The sequence below is a fragment of the Limanda limanda genome, chromosome 13 (genome assembly GCF_963576545.1).
Source record: "Limanda limanda chromosome 13, fLimLim1.1, whole genome shotgun sequence".
NCBI lineage: Eukaryota > Metazoa > Chordata > Actinopteri > Pleuronectiformes > Pleuronectidae > Limanda > Limanda limanda.
This window is the reverse complement of record NC_083648.1, coordinates 9,243,143-9,263,853: the sequence shown is the minus strand read 5'-3', so window position 1 is coordinate 9,263,853 and position 20,711 is coordinate 9,243,143. Positions and strand designations below refer to the sequence as shown.

The 20,711-nt window shown below is 38.5% G+C and overlaps 2 protein-coding genes and 1 long non-coding RNA gene across 4 annotated transcripts in view; all 3 read left to right on the top strand.

Annotated features, from left to right (window-relative positions):
* LOC133018492 (uncharacterized) overlaps positions 1-20,711 on the top strand; it is a 36,604-nt gene that overhangs the window by 3,036 nt on the left and 12,857 nt on the right. Inside the window, exons 1-2 of one of the 2 annotated variants that reach the window (XM_061084863.1) lie at positions 18,661-19,105; positions 20,076-20,205. In XM_061084863.1, coding sequence (XP_060940846.1) covers positions 18,749-19,105; positions 20,076-20,205 — 487 coding nt within the window. In that variant the 5' untranslated portion in view covers positions 18,661-18,748. Of the gene's footprint in view, positions 1-18,660; positions 19,106-20,075; positions 20,206-20,711 lie in introns of those variants that run through there. The other variant, XM_061084862.1, reaches the window with a different exon arrangement.
* Positions 37-5,202, top strand: LOC133018494 (uncharacterized). The gene is made up of 10 exons (XR_009682813.1): positions 37-103; positions 309-446; positions 905-1,056; positions 1,439-1,541; positions 1,631-1,817; positions 3,110-3,238; positions 3,360-3,503; positions 3,720-3,855; positions 4,646-4,796; positions 5,072-5,202. It is a non-coding gene; the product is annotated as an uncharacterized LOC133018494 (long non-coding RNA).
* On the top strand, positions 5,303-10,972 carry LOC133018493 (uncharacterized). The gene is made up of 13 exons (XM_061084864.1): positions 5,303-5,410; positions 6,219-6,282; positions 6,846-7,049; positions 7,165-7,310; positions 7,557-7,675; positions 7,869-7,990; positions 8,090-8,187; positions 8,698-8,834; positions 9,028-9,152; positions 9,335-9,480; positions 9,561-9,663; positions 9,779-9,918; positions 10,048-10,972. The coding sequence occupies exons 1-13, from the start codon at positions 5,343-5,345 to the stop codon at positions 10,160-10,162; spliced, it is 1,587 nt and encodes a 528-aa protein (XP_060940847.1). The 5' UTR covers positions 5,303-5,342; the 3' UTR covers positions 10,163-10,972.

The following is a 20,711-nucleotide window of genomic DNA, read 5'->3' as shown; positions in this document are numbered from 1 at the left end:
TCAAAGCGCAGAGGTCGAGCTGTGGCATCTGTGCAAAAATCAGGGGAGGCATTTTTCCTGCAGTACAAGTACCCTAAATGTCCTCAACCAAAACGTATTACAGGTAAGAGGAACAAACCTTGTCATGCATTTTCATTATTTTCATTATTTATTTTGTTAATTCTATTTACTTATCTACAGTGTACAGTATAGGCGCAGCTTGCTTACATCTGTTATGTGATTTTGAGCAGAGAGCTGCTTCCAAGCCTAGTCCTGAATAGGTCTCATAAAAGAAGCACAATTTAATTTTTTTTTTTTTTTTTTTCCAGATATGGATCCAGCTCAAAACACTGTTGAAGATCTGATGTTGAGGATCTGTCAGCTTGAAAACGTGGGCAGCACCACAGGAGTCTGTCTCTACACAATTGACGGGATGCCCTGGACAGATGATTCTTTCTTCAACACGTGTGAGCAGCCCTTTTACAGTTGAAGTTGCTTGGCGACAGGGGGGTGTACCTCAAGTTCTTTTGAGCAGTTTGAAAACGTTCTATTAAGTTCTGTGTATATACATACAGTGTGGAAGCTGTTACAGTGATCACGCTCGTACACGCCAAACTGATCACTATAAGGGGTTGATTACTCTACCCGAATTGCGAAGCATCTGTATGACAGTCCCAGAACTTGAGGGTAAGCTAACAATGTTTTTGGAGCTAATGGTGATATTACATTGCGCATGCACATACACACAATTTTTCTCTCTCTCTCGCTGACTTGATACATATTGAGACACATACACATCCACCGACTCAGCTGATGTCTCTTTATGTCATTTGGGATCAAACAAGTAGAACCACAGTGCAGGCCACGAGAAAACTCATCATGATTGCATACATAACACTAAACTTTTTATTGTCTCTTCTTACAGGGTCTCTGAAAGAGAGATACATTCAAAGTGGAGATATGATCTATGCCATTTTTACACCAAAGGAAAACCTGAAATATGCTCCCAAGACGCTCAAAGTTGAGTTTGTCGAAACACCTGGAGAGGAGGTTATCCGATGCCACATCATGCTCAGGGTGCGTCTTGCTTGTGATACAAGTAATTTTAAGTGATATTCTTAACGAAATTACTAAGTGATGTAATAATGAAACACGAGCAAGCTCAAACAGTATCCATAGCTTAGTTTAATGTTATAATTACTGGTGCCAGATGGGCTGGTGCCTGAGAGGACAACCAAAAAAACACAAAGAAATACAACAGGTTCCATATTTTTTCTGAAAAATGGAAAATTACTTCTGTTGTAATCAACACTCCAGAATAGGACATGGTGATGATGTAAACAAGTGTGTGTGTACATGTAATTATTAACTTAAAGTAGATTTGGTTAGCTTTTTAGCTTTTTTAACACATAGTTGGAGTTGAATCTGTATTTTGAATATGTTTTGTTGATTTGTTTAGGGAGACTTCGACGTGATGGTGAACTTAAAAAGCGACACCATAACCAGTCTTAGACTCAAGTTGGTAATGCAAGTGGAATTCCAGCACACGTCCTTCAATACAAGTAATTCAGAATTACCTCCATAACCATTGAAGTGTTTCTTTTTTCTGTGAAGTCCTTGGTACTCAGGCACTATCTCTGTTTACTTGCAGAGGTCAACGTGATGGATGTGACAAACTGGAAAGCTGTGGAATCTCTGAGGGGTCAACAGTTGCCTTCTCTTTATACACAGATGATGATATTTCATTCAATGATGAGTTCTTCATTAATGATGTTGTGCCTTCAGTCCAGCAAACCCAGAAAGGAAGCAGTGTGTTCCTGTCCTCACTTTACGTTGTTGTAAGCAGTGTTGATATATATTTATATTTTTTAACAATCTGTTTATTGAATTTTTTACATAATTAACAAACACACAATACTGTTCCATCAATAACAATTACAGATGTAATTTAAACATACCACAGAACAGATACCAACAACCCCATCCCCCTCCCTCCGGCACCTAGCCCCAACAGATGAGCAAATATAGTTGAAAAATAAAGAATTGAAAAGAATAGATGACATAAAACATAATAATAACAATAACAATATCATAGTAATACTAAAAATAAATGAATGAATAAATAAATAGGTACATATGATCAATACTAAAAAAATAAAAGTTCAGCAAGGCACTACTTAGCTCACAGCGATCCGACAGCTTGTGCTATTGACATAAGACAAAAAGGGATTCCAAGACTTCTCAAAAGAAACAGCCTTACCAATCAAAGTCAGTCTAATTTTTTCTAGTTTGAGAAAATAAAGCACCTCCTTAACCCAGTGAGTATAGGTGGGTGGGACTGGGGATTTCCATTTTAGCAATATCAACCTCCTGGCCAGCAGAGTTGTGAATGCTATCAAGTCCTTATCAGCTGGGGAAAGAGTAAGTGGGAAAGGCCATACACCAAACAGGACAGTTAAGGCATTGGGAGACACATCCTTTCCAATAAGCAGTGTTGATATTATATTGTTTCTCTATCTCATGACCCTCTTTACTTAAGTAACGCTTGCTCTGTTCAGACTTGGTATTAACATCCATCCTGAGGGATCTGATCACAAGTTGCATGTCTTAGTACGTGTGTCCACACCTGACATCCAAATAGATCTTGAATGTGTCCTTTGACCGTTTGGGATCAGAACTCACAACTACAACATTTGTGTTCACGAAGAGTAAATTATTTCATTTTTTTATGCGGTCTGAGTTTACAAATGTGTGCAAACAGCAAAAAAGGACCAGTCACAAACCACTTCCAAATGTGGACTAAGCAACCAGATTTTGGGACTCATTTAGGACATGTGTGTTCAGACCTGTACCACTAACCCCAACAAGATGGATGTTGATGATCTTATTTTGGTACACACACACACACCTTCTACAACAAGTGCTATTGGCTGACCCTGAATAGTCCATAAAAAACAGCTGATAATCAAATCAGGAAGTTGCTCTAGGTTTGGCAAGGTGCGTTTTGTTAAATTAATTCCAACTATTCTGAAATGTTGGCTTATCTCACAACACAGAAGGTTCATTTTGTAGGTTCCTTCTCCAATGTTCTTCACACTGATTTTAAGTGCATCTGTTTCTTTACTTTTAGAAAGAGCATCATTCAGAAATACAAAAGAAATTGATTGGCTACATCCGAAGACTGACTGGATGTAACCCTCTTGCCCAAAGTTTGCATCAGCTACTCAGCAGGAATGAAAGCATGACAAGGAATCAAAAGGTAAACAATATGAGGCGGTATTGTTTTAGCAATAACAAAATTATACTTGGTTTTGTACCTAAAGTCAATATTTTTTAATGTAATCCTGATTACTTCAAACATTCTTGTTGCATTGCTGCAGATTTCAATAGTTGAAGGCTTGTACGTGCTCTTCAGAGAGCTTTTGCCCCAACTTGGCTCAGAACGAAAGGAGAAAGTCATCAAGGACGTGCATGTCTTTGAGAATTCATTGTACTGCTGGGCACATCTCATCTCAACAGCACAGGTATGATGATTGTGGGGTATGAGGTAATTGGGCTTCTGTAATTTATAATTGCAACTTTATATATTTTGTGTAGATATCAATATCTCTTAATACAATCGTGGAGGTTGAGATTATTCTGAGCATTTGGTTGTTACTGTACTGTACTTGATTGTATTCATCAATGTGTCCTGAATCTGATTCCCAAGTATTCACTAATGTGTTTTCCTATTTGAATAGCAACAAACATCAGACTTTGAGAACTACGCAGAAGTCTCTCTCACATCTCAAGACAGCAGCCGTTTCTGTGAACCAGTGAGAGTGCCTGGAGTGCCAGGTGCCTTTGAACGAGCATACATTCTCCAGAGAATCAAAGGTAAAACTGGAAAAACAAACAAATCAAGCAACACATAATTGATATCAGTCTCCCTTTTTCTTTTCCATCAAGATATATACATTATTCCTTGGGAAACTGGTGATAATAAAACAGTTTAAAGCACTCAAGTGCCATCATTTATTGGTCATTTTATCTTTTCATTAAGTCTTGTGGAAATCTGTTATGTGGTTTGTGCCTCATCCTGCTGACAACAAACAGTCCGGGGTGAAAACATTAAAAAAAATGAAAAATCATAATACTACCAAACTATTTAGTTTTTGTTTGTCCGTCCCATTCTCATGAATGCGATATCTCAAGAATGCCTTGAGCGAATTTCCTCAAATAAATGTTTGCATTGTGAAGGTGATATCTCTGGAACACCATCAAGGAATCCTTTGACACTTGGCACAAACACTCACTTTGAGTCAATGATTTAACTCACTTAATTTTGGTAGCCAAAGGCTAAGGTCACGTTGGCTTCACAAAGTATGTTTAGATTTTTCTTGAACCTAATTATCTTAAGATCAGTTTGAGGGGAAGGTCGTCAAATCTGGCACAAACATTCACTTAGATCAAGGATGACCTAAATAGATTTCAGTGGTCAAGGCATCGGTCATGGTGGCTTCAAAAAACGTGTTTATTGAAAGCTTTATTTGTAGTTTTTAAAAGTCTTGAATAGTTTGGCATGAACTTTGCACAAGCATTTGTATTTACTTTTGTGAAAATGTGTGTTTTTGTAGTGAATGGTGTTATTTTTTTGCTTGATTTCATGTTCTGTATTTGTTATTAGATGGGGTGAAAATTCCAAACTGCACAGAAAAGATTTTGCGAGAGACCTCATTACAGAGAGCCACTGACATTGAGAAAATCCTGCTCAGCTTGCCTCCTTTCATTAAGACCTATAGTCTCTGGATTAGTAGTGAAAAGACAACCGGTCAGAAGTATGTACCATCAACTTTTTACTTTCCATTAAACTACTGAAATTAAACATTTATTTTGTTTTATTCTGTATGTGATTTAAAGATGGTTATCAGCCATGAATTAGTTGCAGTTCTTTTTCTATACTGTACGAAAAAATGCATATAAATACAAACTTGAAAGCCTCTTATTAAGTATTTCAGTGCTTTGTTTTCAAAATACATTTAACAAATGTTTTGTTTGAGACATATGGTTATGCTTCATCGATTAATGTCTACAATAAGCAATCACATGACAGCTTTCAGGTCAATGAACAGTTGACTTTTGGAGAAATGGTTGAAAGATTGAAGTCTTTCCCTCATCTCAATGTGACCCCACCCCTGCATCTGAAGAAGCTTGGAGAGAATGAGGTCTCCCTTGTTCTGCTGAGTGAAGGTAGCCAATTAAATCAGTCTTTATAACCCTCCCTTTTAACATGTTTCAAAAAGGTGTCATGCTCTTGATGTGCTTCTTTTCTCTTTGCAGATAACCTTGGTGTTTATCTGTATAAAAGCAAAGGATCCACAGATATGATCATGGTTCACAACTGTCTGGATGGCAAGAGCTTTGAAGTGGATGTGAATGTACTGGCGGCCATGTAAGCATCCGAATTACAGCGTGCATATAAACAACCAAAATGAAATAAGTATAAATTATTACATTGCATTTAGCTGACGCTTTTATCCAAAGTGACTTACAATAAGTGCATTCAACCATGAGGGCACAAACCCAGAACAACAATAATCTTGAAAGTACAATATCTTCCAAAAAGCAAAACTAAAAGTGCTTTAAGTAAGTGCTATTTAAGTGCTACTAAATTATTAGTTTAAAATTTTATTCAAGGTATAGTTATGTTTTTCAGGTTATCTGTCCACCCCATTCCTGTGAATTCAATATGTCAAGAATGCCTTGAGGGAATTTCCTCAAAGATGAACAGATTAGATTTTGGTGCCTGGAGGTCAACGGTCAAGGTCACAGTGGCCTCAAAAAATGTTTGCCTCTTGAAATTTGATATCAACACTACTTGAGGGAATGTCTTCAACTTTTTATCAGTTGTCACTTGGACTCAATGATGAAGCGATTATGTTTCAGTTGTCAAAGGCAAAGTCTATTGGGACCTTTTATGAATCTGTAAAAATATACGAAGGAACTACACTGGTTGGTGGAGGAATACTTGCAGTACTTCTATTCCTTTAAGATAATACAACATGAGTTCCTAATTGTCTTATACAGTGCAGCTTCCACAATCTTTCACAACACTTCATTGCTGTATAATTAAACCAACTGTCATCAAAAGTATTAGTATTTCTGTCTGTCCTGTATGAAACTGGCAATCTAAATGTAAAACTACATAGAAAAATGTTTAACCCCTTTTTTATTTTTATTTATTTTGACATCCAACACAGCACTGGTGACCATAGAGAAGATGGGTCATTTGTCACAACTAGGACTCCAAAGGAAGCCATACTGGTAAAACACTGCCTTTTTAAAATTTAGAAAACACTTTTAAGCATGAACAGAGAAAAAATCCAAATTCACTTGAGACAATACAAAACACCCTATCAATATCTTTTGTTTATTATGTGAATTTGTTTGCACCCTTATTTTATATTTGTTAATTTAATTTTTGCTGTGTCTCCTTTTGCAAACGTCCATCGTCATCCTTGCTCTTTTGAGGGCATCAGTTCTTTTGTAAAACTGTAAAAAAGTTGAGTGTGAAAAAAATAATCAGCACTACTCACCTCGATGGTCTGCATTTAGGCTATGTGGCCGAATGGGAGGGACCTCCCACACAAATTTATGAAAACGGCAGCTAGTGACGGAGGAGGGGTTGTTATCACAAACGGTGGTGTAATTGTTCATGCACACACAAGACTGTATAACATCTTTTGACAGTTGTAGTCGCATGTGATCACCATTTCTGGTCTGTTGGTATTAGATCTCTACGTCACTGAGTGTAGTGTAAACAGTGTACAGGCATGCTAAAGTATCTCGATTTGAAAATATTGTTAATGTTTTTTTATTTTCATCAGGTCCTGATAGATACAAGCTCATCCATGGATGAAGAGTGCTATGGAAATGCAGGGATAAAGAAAATAAATGCTGTGAAGGAGCTTTTTGACAACTTTGCATCAAGAAGCATGGCTTATGATTTCCATCATGTCATTGGTCTCGTGAATTTTGACTCAATGGTGAAAACTCTACACACATTTACTGAAAACCTGGAAAAGTTCAAGGTAAAAAATCAGAGGCAAAGGAGGGTTCTTTCTAGGAATAGTTGCATCTCATTTTTAATGTTGTGTACCCAGTAACAAATGTTCAAATATTAAGAGTTTTTCTTTTCATTTGTAGGAGTTCATCCGTATCCTTCAACCGAATGGATGCACTCTGCTGTATGATGCCCTACGACGGGGCTTGTCCGAGTTGGAAAAGGTCAAGACGAAGTTTCCAGATTGTCGACTTCGCATCATCTGCCTTACTGATGGAAATGATTCTGGGTAAAAGTCCTTCTATGTTCTAATGTGATGAGCAGGCGTTGACTGATGCTAATTTGTAATTGCCAGCCAGCTATAACATTGTTGATTCTGTAATCTCTCATTGTTTCTAAATGGTTAGGGGCTAGGATCAACCATACTAATACACATATTTCACAGAATAACTTTAAGTAAATTTGTTAATAAATGTTGTCATCGGTTCATTTTATTGTCTTATACTGTATACTGAACGTTTTCCTCTTTCCACAGATCCTCAATGGAGCCAGTTGCCATTACAGCCAAGCTGTTAAAATCTGACATCGTTGTGGATTCAATCCTTCTTGGAAATGTGGAGAACAATATGCTGCATGGAATCAGCAATGCAACAGGTAGGCTTTCATACTCAGCTGAGTATTGAGGGTTGAGGAAACCCTAACCCTACAGACAGACAGTCATCACCTCCTCAGTGAAGCCAACAATAATTAATAGTCACATTTTCTAAACCACCACTGCCAGCCCTGACTTTAACACTCACTCAGCTATTCAATGCATCTTTATACCACACGTGCATTTTGCCTCCAGGCGGCTGCTGTTTCAAACCACAGACAATCAAAGAGGGTTTGAAACTCTTCGAGATCGAGACAGTCCTGTCTTTGGAGCAGAGGAAACCAAAGAAAAAACTTGACGCGTCGTCTGTCAGTGAGGTCAGTGGCCGTATGAAAAATACTCTAAATTAAACAAATCAACCTTACAACTTGTCATCGTATCTTCATTGATTGTATACCTGTTAATCCCTGTTATAGCATACTTTAAAGAGTATCTTTGCAACCACCGGATATGATGAGTATCCAGATACATCCTTGCCAACCCAGCTAAGCAACAAAGTGACCGGGACAGAGAGGTGAGAGATAGAAACAAACATCCTCTGGATACTGATAATAAACCTGATCAAGTAAAGATATTGTGACCTTTCTTGATAAGTATAATAAGTAAAAAAACAAAAAGATTGACAACAATTTGGTCTTTATTAAATTGTCTTTGTCTTTACCATCGACTGTGGATGTCTTGGAAGTTTTGCTGCTACAATCCTAGAACGGTGAAATATCCTTACCACAATTTCCTAGAACTGAAAAAAAATTCTGCAAATAACTTGTTTTCTCCGATTAAGATTAATATTTTTACATATATACATATATATTTTTGTCAACTGAAATCAAATGATTAACGAAGTATCAAACTTGCACAGACACACTTTGTTGTTGATTGTTTGCAGACAAAATGTAAACCAAAGCATTTCACACCCCCAAGCCAAACATGCCCCTCTGAACCTTGTGATATGTTAACATTAACAATGATGTAAGACCTTTTAAGATGAAAGCATTACATTTGATATATTAATTCTTCAAAACAGTGCTTTGAAAAAGAAGCTTCGGGAGGCGAAGGATAAGCGCTTCATGGAAAAGGACAGACGTGTCCTGGAGGAGCTGAAGAGCCTGCACTGTGACCCTCATCCCTTCTTCAGAGTCTTCACATCAGAGTCAGACTTCAGTAGGTGGCGCTGTCTCTTGTTTGTTTCCACAAAGCTGGATATTTAACTTGTGGTTGACCCTCATTGTGCTCATGACAGCTAACATGTGAATTGCTGAACAGGATAGTGTTCAGTCTGTATAGTCATGAAGGGACCACCTATGATTCAAATGTAAAGTGTAGTCTTTTTCTATAATCTTTTTTATCTCTTCAGCATTTTGGAGGATTCTCATGCAGGGCCCTCCTGACACGCCCTATGAGAAAGGAGTGTTTGAGCTGTACTGCCAGTTTGGTCCTGAATACCCAGTGAAGCCTCCACTTGTTCGATTTGTCACACGAGTATCCTGCCAAAACACGAACACATCCCTGAAAAGGGATTACAGGCTTCCACAGCAAAGCTGCCTTCAGCTGTGGGTCTGTGTATGTGTGCGTGTGTGTGTGTCTCATTTTATGACGGCAATTGAAGTGATTGTATAGACTGTACACGTTTTGCTTGCAAGATTTCCTTAACAGGATGGCAGGTGTATCATTGCAACATCAACAGCGTGGGCCGCATCTGCCACAGCATTTTTGACCGCAGCTACAATGCTCACATTACCATCAGAGACATCTTTGATGCTGTGTATGGACTGCTCATCATCCCTGAGCCTGATGATCCACTGGACAGGTGAGTTATGCAGATTGAGAAACTAGAAAGGTGCTTGGAGATTTGAGATATCTGATGTGATATCAAACTTCTTTTTGAAGCATTTTGGCTGAAGAGTTCCTGACAAACCGTCAGAAGTATCTGCTGGAAGCAAAGAAATACACTGAGCTAAATGCAGGAAAGTCACTGGATGACATGGAGAAGGTGAGTGAACTAAGATATTCAAAGTTGTGGAGTATTCCTACTTTTCATATAACATCAACATATGTGGTGTCTTGACACACTCTTTAATGTCTTGTCTCTTTCTTTTATTTGAAAGAATTTGGTGGATCATGTGCAGCAGTTCATACCCCAACATCTAATCTGTCCACTCACCAATAAGATGTTTATTGATCCCGTGAAAACGGTGTACGGCACTGTGTATGAACGCATAGCCATCGAAGAACACCTCAAACTCAAGTTAATCTACTACTGATGGCAATAATTACCTGCATAACTACCATCTCCCCACAGTAAATCTCAACTTCATCTCATCTGCTCCATTGCCATATATTGTATTTTCACAGTTGATTGTAAACACTCTTGCAGACACCAGTATGACCCGATGGCTGGCCCAGGACACGACCTTGATCTTTGCTACTTAAGAGCCGACTGGGACATGAAGAAAATGGTGACGGATCATCGATCTCGTCAAATTCAGTGAATGTGTCAATCATCATTATCACGGTTGTTCGACCTGTGTTTAATGTACATGAGACCTTATTGATGATAGATTTTCCCTCAAATTTTCAGGGACTTAAAAGGAAAAATGTTTAGTATGTTTGCACAATATAATCTCTGTAAAGGACCTGACCAAAAGCCTGTCAGTGTTTTATTCCTTCTAAAAAGTTTTCCATAGTTTGAATTTACATAATTGGTTAAGTGGATGCAGTTCTAGAAACTTATATACCAGTCTAATGAATGTCATGTAGCTTCTAAGTGTTTCTTAGTGGGTATAAAGTGAATCTTCAGTTGTTGCAGTTATAGTAATGTCCTAAGTAAGCATTGTATGGACAATCATAGTCATGTTAGTTCCTCTGCTGTCTGATGATTGTTCTCCAGTTTATTAGTTCCTCCTATACTCTGTGACATTGCTGAAAATGTTACCTTTTGGAGTGGTGAATAAAAGTTTGTTAAGTGTTTTATTCAATCTAAAAAGTTTTCCATAGTTTGAATTGACATAATTGGTTAAGTGGATGCAGTTCTAGAAAATTATATACCAGTCTAATAAATGTCATGTAGCTTCTTAGTGGGTATAAAGTGAATCTTCAGTTGTTGCAGTTATAGTAATGTCCTAAGTAAGCATTGTTTGGACAATCAAAGTCATGTTAGTTCCTCTGCTGACTGATGATTGTTCTCCAGTTTGGTAGTTCCTCCTATACTCTGTGACATTGCTGAAAATGTTACCTTTTAGAGTGGTGAATAAAAGTTTGTTAAGTTTGTCTTGATGGTGATTACACAACAATAAACCATATAAAAAGGACACGGCCTTTCTTCTATTTTACAGTAAAGAATATTTTCACTTAACTTTTATATAGAGATAAGACATTTTAACATGCGACTAATGGTACTCACAACCAGGATTTATTTTCATACATGTAGCGTCAACTCAGCTGAACTAATATGAACTGAAAAACTTTTACTGTTTGACCATCAATATCTAGTTTTAATACTATAATTGTAATAGTTGTGTAGACACATGAAGCTTACTTTTGAATATTTTCAGTCATGACTGATCTTAGATGAGAAATTGGATTTTTTACAATACATCTAATAATTATACTTTTAAAGCAAAGACAAAATAGAGACAATTTAACCTTTACTTATAAAACCAATGTTGTATCATTTCATCTGTGCCTTAAAATGTTTCCTGCAATAAGCTCTGAAATAATGGAGTTTTAGAAATGTCATGATTTTGACTGCTATATTATAATGGGTGAGTAACCAACCAATCATAGCCAAAGATTCTGTTCAACGTCACGTCCTGATAACAAGAAGAGACTCAGTCGGCTTCAAAATAAGTGTCCTCACATTTAACAATTTAATAAATCTGTTGGTTTGTTTGTTTGTAAGAAAGATTACACAATAAGGGAAGGATCCAGGAATTTTTTTGCGAGATTTTAACCATTTTCAGTGGATAATTCATGTGTCTCGATGAAAAAGAAAACCAGGCACATTTAGGGAACTGATATCTAAAAGTGTGTTTTATTTAGTGCGGCTTGATTGAATTTAAAAGGACTGTTGGGAGTTGGCAGAGGTGTGGGCTCTATTGAGTGCCATTGTATTTCTATTGTGATATTCTTGCTCTCAGTTTTTACTGTATTATTCCAACATTGTGATATCGTTTAGCTTTTGCTGGTTTAGAGACACTGCATCTCCCAGGTAACTTCATTATACCGACCTTTACACAAGACGCCGCAGATGTCGACCTATAATCTTCAATAATCGAGCTGTTGCAACTTGCATATCCATGTGAAGAAACCAGCCTAGAGCAAGCATGTTCCCAGGATACAACAGAAGATTTTAACCTAAGATGATAAAAACATGGCCTCCACCACCAGCAGCCAGTTTCAGATGGATTATGTAGCAGGATTGGCAAGCAGGATTTCTGGTTTTGCATGAGCTGAAGGGGGAAGTTCTGTGTGTGTACGCTGTGTCGTGGGCGGATTCTGGTTTTAGAATCTCATGTAAGGGAGAAATGACAGCAATATACAATCTTTTCTAAAATATCAGAAAGTCAGTGCCTTGGTAATGGATTCAAACCCCACATGGACCACAAAGCCTATTTCCATGTTGTGTATGTACAGTGTTGGGGAGTAACGGAATACATGTAACGGCGTTACGTATTTAGAATACAAATTATGAGTAACTGTATTCCGTTACAGTTACAAAATAAATAGATGGTATTCAGAATACAGTTACATTGTTGAAATCAGTGGATTACATGATGGTACTTCTCGAGTTTATTCACTCTCTCGTAAATCCACCGGCGGCAAAGCCCCCAGGAAGCAGCTGGAGACCAGGGCTGCCGTAAGAGCGCCCGGGCCCCCGGCGGCGTGAAAGAGCCTCACCGCTACCGGCTCGGGACACAGGCCCGGGACCGAGGCTCTGAGAGAGTTCCGTCGCTACCAGAAATCTACGGAGCTGCTGATCGGCAAGCTGCCCTTCCAGCGCCTGGTGAGAGAAGACCGACCTGCGCTTCCAGAGCTCCGCTGTCATGGCTCTGCAGGAGGCCAGCGAGGCACGCCGGGTTCACACCGGACGCTGAAGCGCCGGGCAGCGCTAATAATATCACCCGTTGACCCAGTAGTATAAAAGCATATAGTCACTTGTTTCTCCAACATTAACTGCAACAGCGTCCCAATTTAATGTCATCTATCTTCAAGAACTTCTCCGCTGTTTGCTCCGTTCAATGTCGGGTGTCGAGGGTAAATGACGTATTCTCCGCCCCCCCCCCCTCTCTTTTTATCTTTATGACTGCTTGTGTGTCTGTAGTGGATGGGCAGAGGGGGGCATTTAATAATGTGATCGTTAAAATATTAAAATTAAAACTCAGAAGGGGAATACAAACTATGGGATGCATACTTTATCATTTATATCATATAAAATGTCATCAATATCGTTTAAAATCATTTTTCAGTGTGTTTCCTAGAGCGATACGCTCGCGTCAAGCGCAAAAAATAGACTCGACGCCGAAGCGATCGCCGCATCGGCGGAGAGAGAGAACAACGCCGCAATCATACACTTAAAAAATGCAATACAAACCGGAAGTATTCCAAGTATTCAGAATACGTTACTCAGATTAGTTAATGTAATGGAATACGTTACAGATTACATTTTTGGGCATGTATTCTGTATTCTGTAACGGAATACGTTTTGAAAGTATCCTTCCCAACACTGTGTATGTATGTATGTATGTTTGTGTAAGTGTGTGTGTGTGTGTGTGTGTGTGTGTGTGTGTGTGTGTGTGTGTGTGTGTGTGTGTGTGTGTGTGTGTGTGTGTGTGTGTGTGTGTGTGTGTGTGTGTGTGTGTGTGTGTGTGTGTGTGTGTGTGTGTGTGTGTGTGTGTGTGTGTGTGTGTGTGAGAGTGTGTTTTACAGCTGTTTGGGATTTCAGTCACTTTGCTGTCAGAGACACCACACATACTTCAACTGCTGCTCTGAAAGACAGCACCAGGAGGTTTGGGTTTGAATCCCATCGGGAAAATAGACCAAAAATATATATTTTATCTGTCAGTCTACAGGCCTACAGGCGTGTGAGTGTGCGGGTGTGTGTGTGTGTGTGTGTGTTTGTGTGTGTGTGTGCGCGCACATGCTTGTGTGTTTTTGTTTGTGTAATGTATTATTTAGTCTGCAGTTGCTATAAAGACTCTCAATTAGCATTTATACAAGTGTAAAATGAGGAGAGGAGGCTGGCAGTTATTCACAATCAACACACATGTGACTGACTTTACAATCAGGTCTTTGGTTTTGCAAGCGATGGACACACACACACAAACACATGAAAAAGAAAGAGCGCAAGAGAGTGAGCTATGGTTTTTGTTGCTCTGGATGTAGATTTTTTAGGCCAAAATATGATGGAACACTGCTGCTCAATCGTTTAGTGGTCACACACACACACACGCACACACACACACACACACACACACACACACACACACACACACACACACACACACACACACACACACAAACCAAACATTCCTTTCCTCTTTCACCCACTGTTATTTTTATAATTTTTCCTTATTTGCTATTTTAGTGTTTTCGCGAACATGTTTAAAACATTGACCCCATGCACTCCTGATTAACAGAAACTCTTTCTCTGTCCCTGTGTCTTGCAGAAAAATATTAATCAAAAAGTCAGGAGTAAAAGTGAATTTGAGAAATCCGAACCTTCCCTCACAGGTGAGTCCAGATAATGACATGTTGGTGTTTGCTGCCATCTGGCGGCACATTAGGGTTTAACATGTTGATCAGCAAATAGATTTACAAATGTAAAATGTATGCTAATAGTCTCTTGTCATGTTGTGTGTGTATGTGTGTGTGTGTGTGTGTGTGTGTGTGTGTGCAGAGTTGAGAGACTTAAGAGGTGAAATCCAAATGGACTTGGAGCTTTACCCCTCTTCACTTGGCGCTTCATCCCCGGCCTCGCCTTCTCTCCCTGGGAAGGAACTGAAAACCAGGTTCAGGTTTATAGGTTTTGTTGTTAACCACCGCTCAGAAAAGGCTCAGTTTAATAAGAAAAACTTGTTAGCACCTTTCTAAACATGGTAACATAGTCTTTGTCAAAAGCCAACCGGATTCAGTAAAAAAAGCTAATTCACATAAATATGATAAATAAAAGATTGTCCAGGAGATACAATCAAACAAGTCCATGAAAAGACTCTTTGAATTGCTACATTTCTAGCTCTTGTTCAAATTGTGCAGATTGTAAAAAATGACATTACACCAAATACACAGTCTTGCATGCAAATAAGTCAGAACTCTGAGAAGAGCTTCTTCTACAGACCCAAGTGTGCTCATTTGTACGTATCGGCTCAGCAGGTCACAGATGTACGCATGAATTAGGTCAGGATCAAATTAAGGCATGAATAACCTTTTCTAAGTCAGCAGCAGACAAATTGATTTCAGAGATGGTTCTTATTTCATAAGTACAGAGGAAAACCCAAACTATTTTGTTTTCAAAGTTCAGATCTTTTTAGGGGATGTTAGTCTTGTGGAGTATAGCAGAGAAAAAGCAATTTAAAACAAATTGAATACAACCTCTAAATTTATTAGAATGAAATAAAAGGAAGGGAATTCATGCAGGCCTAACCAAAAACAAAATTAGAATGAAAGCCTGGAAAAGGCCGGTTTAATCAGCCCAAACAAATGAATAACTCTAATTTCCATTCTGATTCCTCTCCTCCAGACGGACAACAGGACATAAGGCCTCTGATGAGACTCTACAAGCGTTCCACACTGCATCAGTCCCAAGACCACATCCACCTGCCTCACTGTGCCAGCCCAGGCCCCCAGCCGGACCTCCTCCCACCAAGACTTCTGCGTCCAGGACTCATGGAAGCTCATCAGCCTCCAATGTGTCAAGCAGGCCTGCTATCTGCCACAAACTCACGACTTCCAATCACGTGAACAGTCACATCACCAGCACCGTGACAACAATTAGGAGCGACCACCACCCCCATCTTTCTCCAGAGCAGCACAGTGCTGGTGTCCACTGCCGCCCCCGACTTCTAGTCCTAGTTTCAGAATAAAAGCTGAGAGGAACTCCCCTGTGCATGAAGCCCAACTTCCATCCCATCGCAGCCTGAGCAGAGAAGATGATTTACCACAGAAGGAGAGGAAGAGCAGCTCAAGACACATCAGTGTTACCCCCTCACACATTCCAGCACTCAGCCCTGTGAGTGATGCAGGCCGTCACCACAACAGCAGGACTGACCAGGCCCGGTCAACATGAGGGAAATCAGAGACTTCAAATGGGCAAAGGAAAGGTACCTGTGGGGGTGGTGCAGTGTCAGCAGATGATGAAGAGAGAAGGGAGAGGACTGCTGGGAGTTTTTATTCTTCAGTCATGTCTGAAACTGGGAGCCGTCCGGCAAGAAACGGCGACAGAAAGAGCAACAGTCGAATTGATAGATATAAAATCAGTAATCTTGAGAAGGGCATCACCCTTGGTAAGCATCATTTGACAGCTCTCTCCTCAATTCATACCGAAAGCAATTGTGAACAAAGACAGATCAGAGCAACCTTTCAGCCGGCATCTGTACAGTTAGAGGGAAAAATCTTTACTTTCCCAAAAAGACCACCCGGAGGCGCCAGAAGTCAACCAGCGAGTGTGGAGGAGCCACAGACAGAGACTGTTATCAACAGGTTCCACAAGCCAGCTCCTCCTTCAAGAGTGTCAACATGAAGTCAACAAGACCAAAGAGAAAGTGTTTAGCGTTGTCTTTCATAACATAAATATTTGGAAGCATGATGTGTTGATGTTGATTTGCATACTTGGTAAAAGTGGGGGAAAAGAAATGGAATAGTTTCTCAGTTGTACATGTTATTTATTTTAATTTTTTTTCTATCAGACATGAATTGAAAACTTGTTTTTAGGGCAAAGGTTTCAGTTTAGGGCAAGGTTTGATTTCAGTTCTTGCAATTGTTGTGTCCAAGTATTTGATGGAAAAACATGTGTTGTTAAAACAGGGAAAAGTGCAAAAATACTGTTTCACAGGACATATTTATATTGATATTGAGAGAGGAGTAAAACTGCTGGTGTAGCTAACAATTTTGAGTTTTATTTTTTTTTTTACACGTGTTCTTTTCCTACTTTGACACGTCCAAATGTCTTTTGTACCCATGGCCTGTTGTCAGCACTTTATCAGAGGCAATTTTAATGAACCTGTTGACATAGCTTATTATTGTGATAAACATGTGAAATGTGGTGCAATAAAAATAAAACATTGATTAATTCAATTAAAAAACAGACCATAATGGAGTCCATGCTTCAACATCATTTATTCAGGTGTCACTGTCTGTCACTGTCAAGTCATTAGTTATTCAAAAAAAGTGAAATCTGCAGTGAATAGAATTTTCTCTAAATTAAGCTTGAAGAATGTAGACAATCGGTCATGAACATAATTTAAAAAAGATAAAAATAAATAATTTAGAAAACCTTGGATAATGAATATGAAATTTACCAATTATAATTATGAAGGTTAATCAAGTAAGTCAGAGGCAAAACGACACATGTAGTGATGATGTGTTTTCGGATTAATTTATTTGAATCAATATTAAACTAATGGTTTTTACTGTGAAGTGGATCCAGGAAGTGTGACGTGCTGATCGAATTGATTTCCTTTTAGGTGGGAAATCCTCAGGAGGGGAAGAGGCGCCATTTCACAGCTTCCTGTTCGATGGATGAAGGTAAGAAGGAAGAAAGTTCCCATTTAAATCGTGATTCTACATCATGTTCTTCTTCTCAACACCAGCTGTGCAGATGTTAATGTTGGAAGCAACAACCTGTCGGGTCCACGTTCGCCATCTTTGTTCTAACGTCTCCTGCCCGGTCTCAAACTGACTTTACTGATTAATGAGGGAATTTCTACTTTGCCGTCATCTTGTTTTAGAAGGAAAAAATGGAAAAAATAACACCCGTAAACATTAGTATACCTGTCCCAGGCTAGTTTTAGCTAAGCTAGCCGACACAGTTAGCAAAGCTAGCTATGCTAAACTGAGCCAGTCTATTAGCATTACCATTAAATGTGAGCTACCTGTAGGAAAAGTCCACGTTAACATGGCCACAAGGTCAGTGTGCTCATCTTAAAATGCAATCATGAATACTGTGTTTCTTTTAAAGCCTTTGAAAGAAACTTTAATAATGTTTGGAAACTCATTCAAGCTAATGTTAGCTAAAGTTAATGTCATGGTTTGGATTCTACTTACACTGTGGCTGCATATTGCTTTTAGCACATGTGTGTGTTTCATTCAGCTGTAGTTAGTGATTCATTATAGATTTGATTTGATGTGTTTAGTTATTTAAAAAATATTTTGTAGAAATGTCATGGTTTTGCAGCCTCACCTACACTGTGGCTGCATATTGCTGTTAGCACATGAATGTGTGTGTGCGTGTGTTTCATTCAGCTGTGGTTAGTGATTCATTATAGATTTGGTTTAATGTGTTAAGTTATTTAAAAAATATTTTGTAGAAAAACCAAACATGAAATATATTTGTAGAAACAACAATGAATGATTAACAGACTTCCAATGAGAAACAGATTCACAAATTATGTCTTAAAAGGAGAAGGGAGAAGCAACATTGCTGGTCCAGCCCTAAAACACTTACCTATATCAATACATTCATAATTAAATTCATTCTATAAATCCTCCTCTCCAGTGGATTATAGTTCATATTTCTACCCTTTGATTTGAGGTAATGTAAAAGTTAATTATTACTCTTTCTTGGAGTAAAAGCTGTTTGTCTCTCTCTCTCTTTGTTTCTGCACCATGTCTCTTCTGGTCCTGAAAAATGGCGTACAGAGTTTTTGTGTATGTTTGTATAAATGTTGTTAGTGCAATTTCAGTATAAGTTTTTTTGGTTCTTTTTGAGATCAGATGATGTTTATGGGACAGCCCATTTCCTGGTGTCCGGGTGTCTGGAGACGTCAGGGTGCAGCAGATGAAACCTGAGAAGCTGTGATCAACACAACCGTTAACTACGCCAATCTTATTCCCTTTCCAGTTTCTGTTGGAGCGTGGAGGAAATGGCAGCAGCAACAGCTTCCGTGGAACGCGACCAGTTCTGTTGTTCCGTGTGCCTGGACGTTTTGAAAGACCCGGTGACGATCCCCTGTGGACACAGCTATTGTCTGGACTGTATTGATAAGCACTGGAACACGACCCAGCAGAAAAGCAAGTTCAGCTGCCCTCAGTGCCGGCATGTGTTGAATGCCAGACCTCTGCTGAGCAGGAACACGGTTCTGGGGGTAGTGGTGGAACAGTTTCAGCATAGCAGATCTGAAGCTTCAGCCCAAACTTTGGCCAAACCAGGTGATGAGAAGATGCTCCCACCAGCTGAGAAGGAGGCTGTGTTGGTGGAAGATGAAAAAACAAAACCACAGGTGTGTTCTGAATTTACTTCGTCATCCATTTTCATTTAAGGGAGTTAGAATACGTTTATTAAGCTTAATTTTACTGTTAAGATCAGAATTCACTTTATTCTAATAATTTATTAGTATTCTAATAGAACTGTGCTGCAAAAGTCAGATAGAAAGCTTATTCATTTTAAAGGGACATTCCTTTCATTCTTAAAAGTCAGTATAAAACTATCTTAATTGAATATGAAGCCTTATCAAACCTTATTTAGACCTCTGTAAGACACTGTGGACATTTAATCTACTTTCCATTACTCCTTTTCTACAGTTTCCATCAATAACCTATTCTGTTGGGTTTCACTTTCATAGGTTTCATTTCCTTATAAACCGTGCCCTGTAAGAGAATGAGTAAACAGAATCTAAGTGATCACAGCTGTTGTGCTTGGTTACTGGCTGCATACATAATATTGTGTTCCTTTAAATGGTTAGCAAAAATTTGAAATTTGTAGTCACGTTTTTAGACACATGTTTAACAGTGGAGACAATCTTTCATAACTGAGAGACAGTTGTGCCACGCTGTGATCCTATGTGCTGCTTAATAACGGGATCATTTTGTCTGTAGACTGCAGTTGAGAATAAGCCAGAACCTTTCAACACTGGCAGATATACTAGAATGTTGATTAATGCTGGTTGTCCTTCAGTCATACACTACCTCTGAATTGACTGTTCCAGTCAAACGCATTTCATTTCTCACTTGGTAGCTCATAGAGTATGATTTATATCATATTTATAAAATGTTTCCCATTATGTGATTATTATTTTGTACTCCACTGGATACTGGCATTATCTCCAGTTTCCAATGAGGGCAGCATTGTAGATAGAATTTTATAATATATCGATTTATATGATATTAACTGTATATATTTATTTAATTTGCCATATTGTTATTTCAGACTGCAACCAAATAAATTCTTATTCTCCCAATGTCTTTTTTTAGATGGATAAAATATTCAACCTACTGGAGCAGTGCAGGCTTGAGTCATTCTACAATCAGTTCCTTCAGCTGGGTGTAAAAGATGTCAGAGATTTGCTGGATAGTGTGACAGATGAAGATCTACATAACTTAGGTAAGAGTGTTGAAAGTAAGGCTGCAACTATCGACTATTCTGATAGTCGATTAGTCACCGATTATTGAAAAATTAATCGACTAATCGGATTATGAATGACACAAATTCTCAATTGCTATTATTTAGCAAGCAGCTTTTAAATTTAGCTTGAGGTTGTTCGAGGCATGTGATGACTGAAAATAAAGACAATAAAGATAGATACTTCATTATAAAAAATGTCTTAATAAACTTTGCTGCATATAAGGGTACTGTTACAAAAGCAAAGAAAAATCAAGTTTTTGTCCATTAAAAACCAAGGACAGGCAAAGTGCTAATAAAAAAAATTAATTTAAATTTAAGTTTCCCTTTTTACTGTGAACCAAGAACAGGCCAAGTGCTGGTACAAAAAATAAATTAAAAATCAAGTATCCATTTTTCGTGTTAACAAAAAAGGACAGGGAAAATAACATTAATAAAAACATCAACAAACGAAACTAAGTCTTCTTCTGACTAAATAATTGTGATTT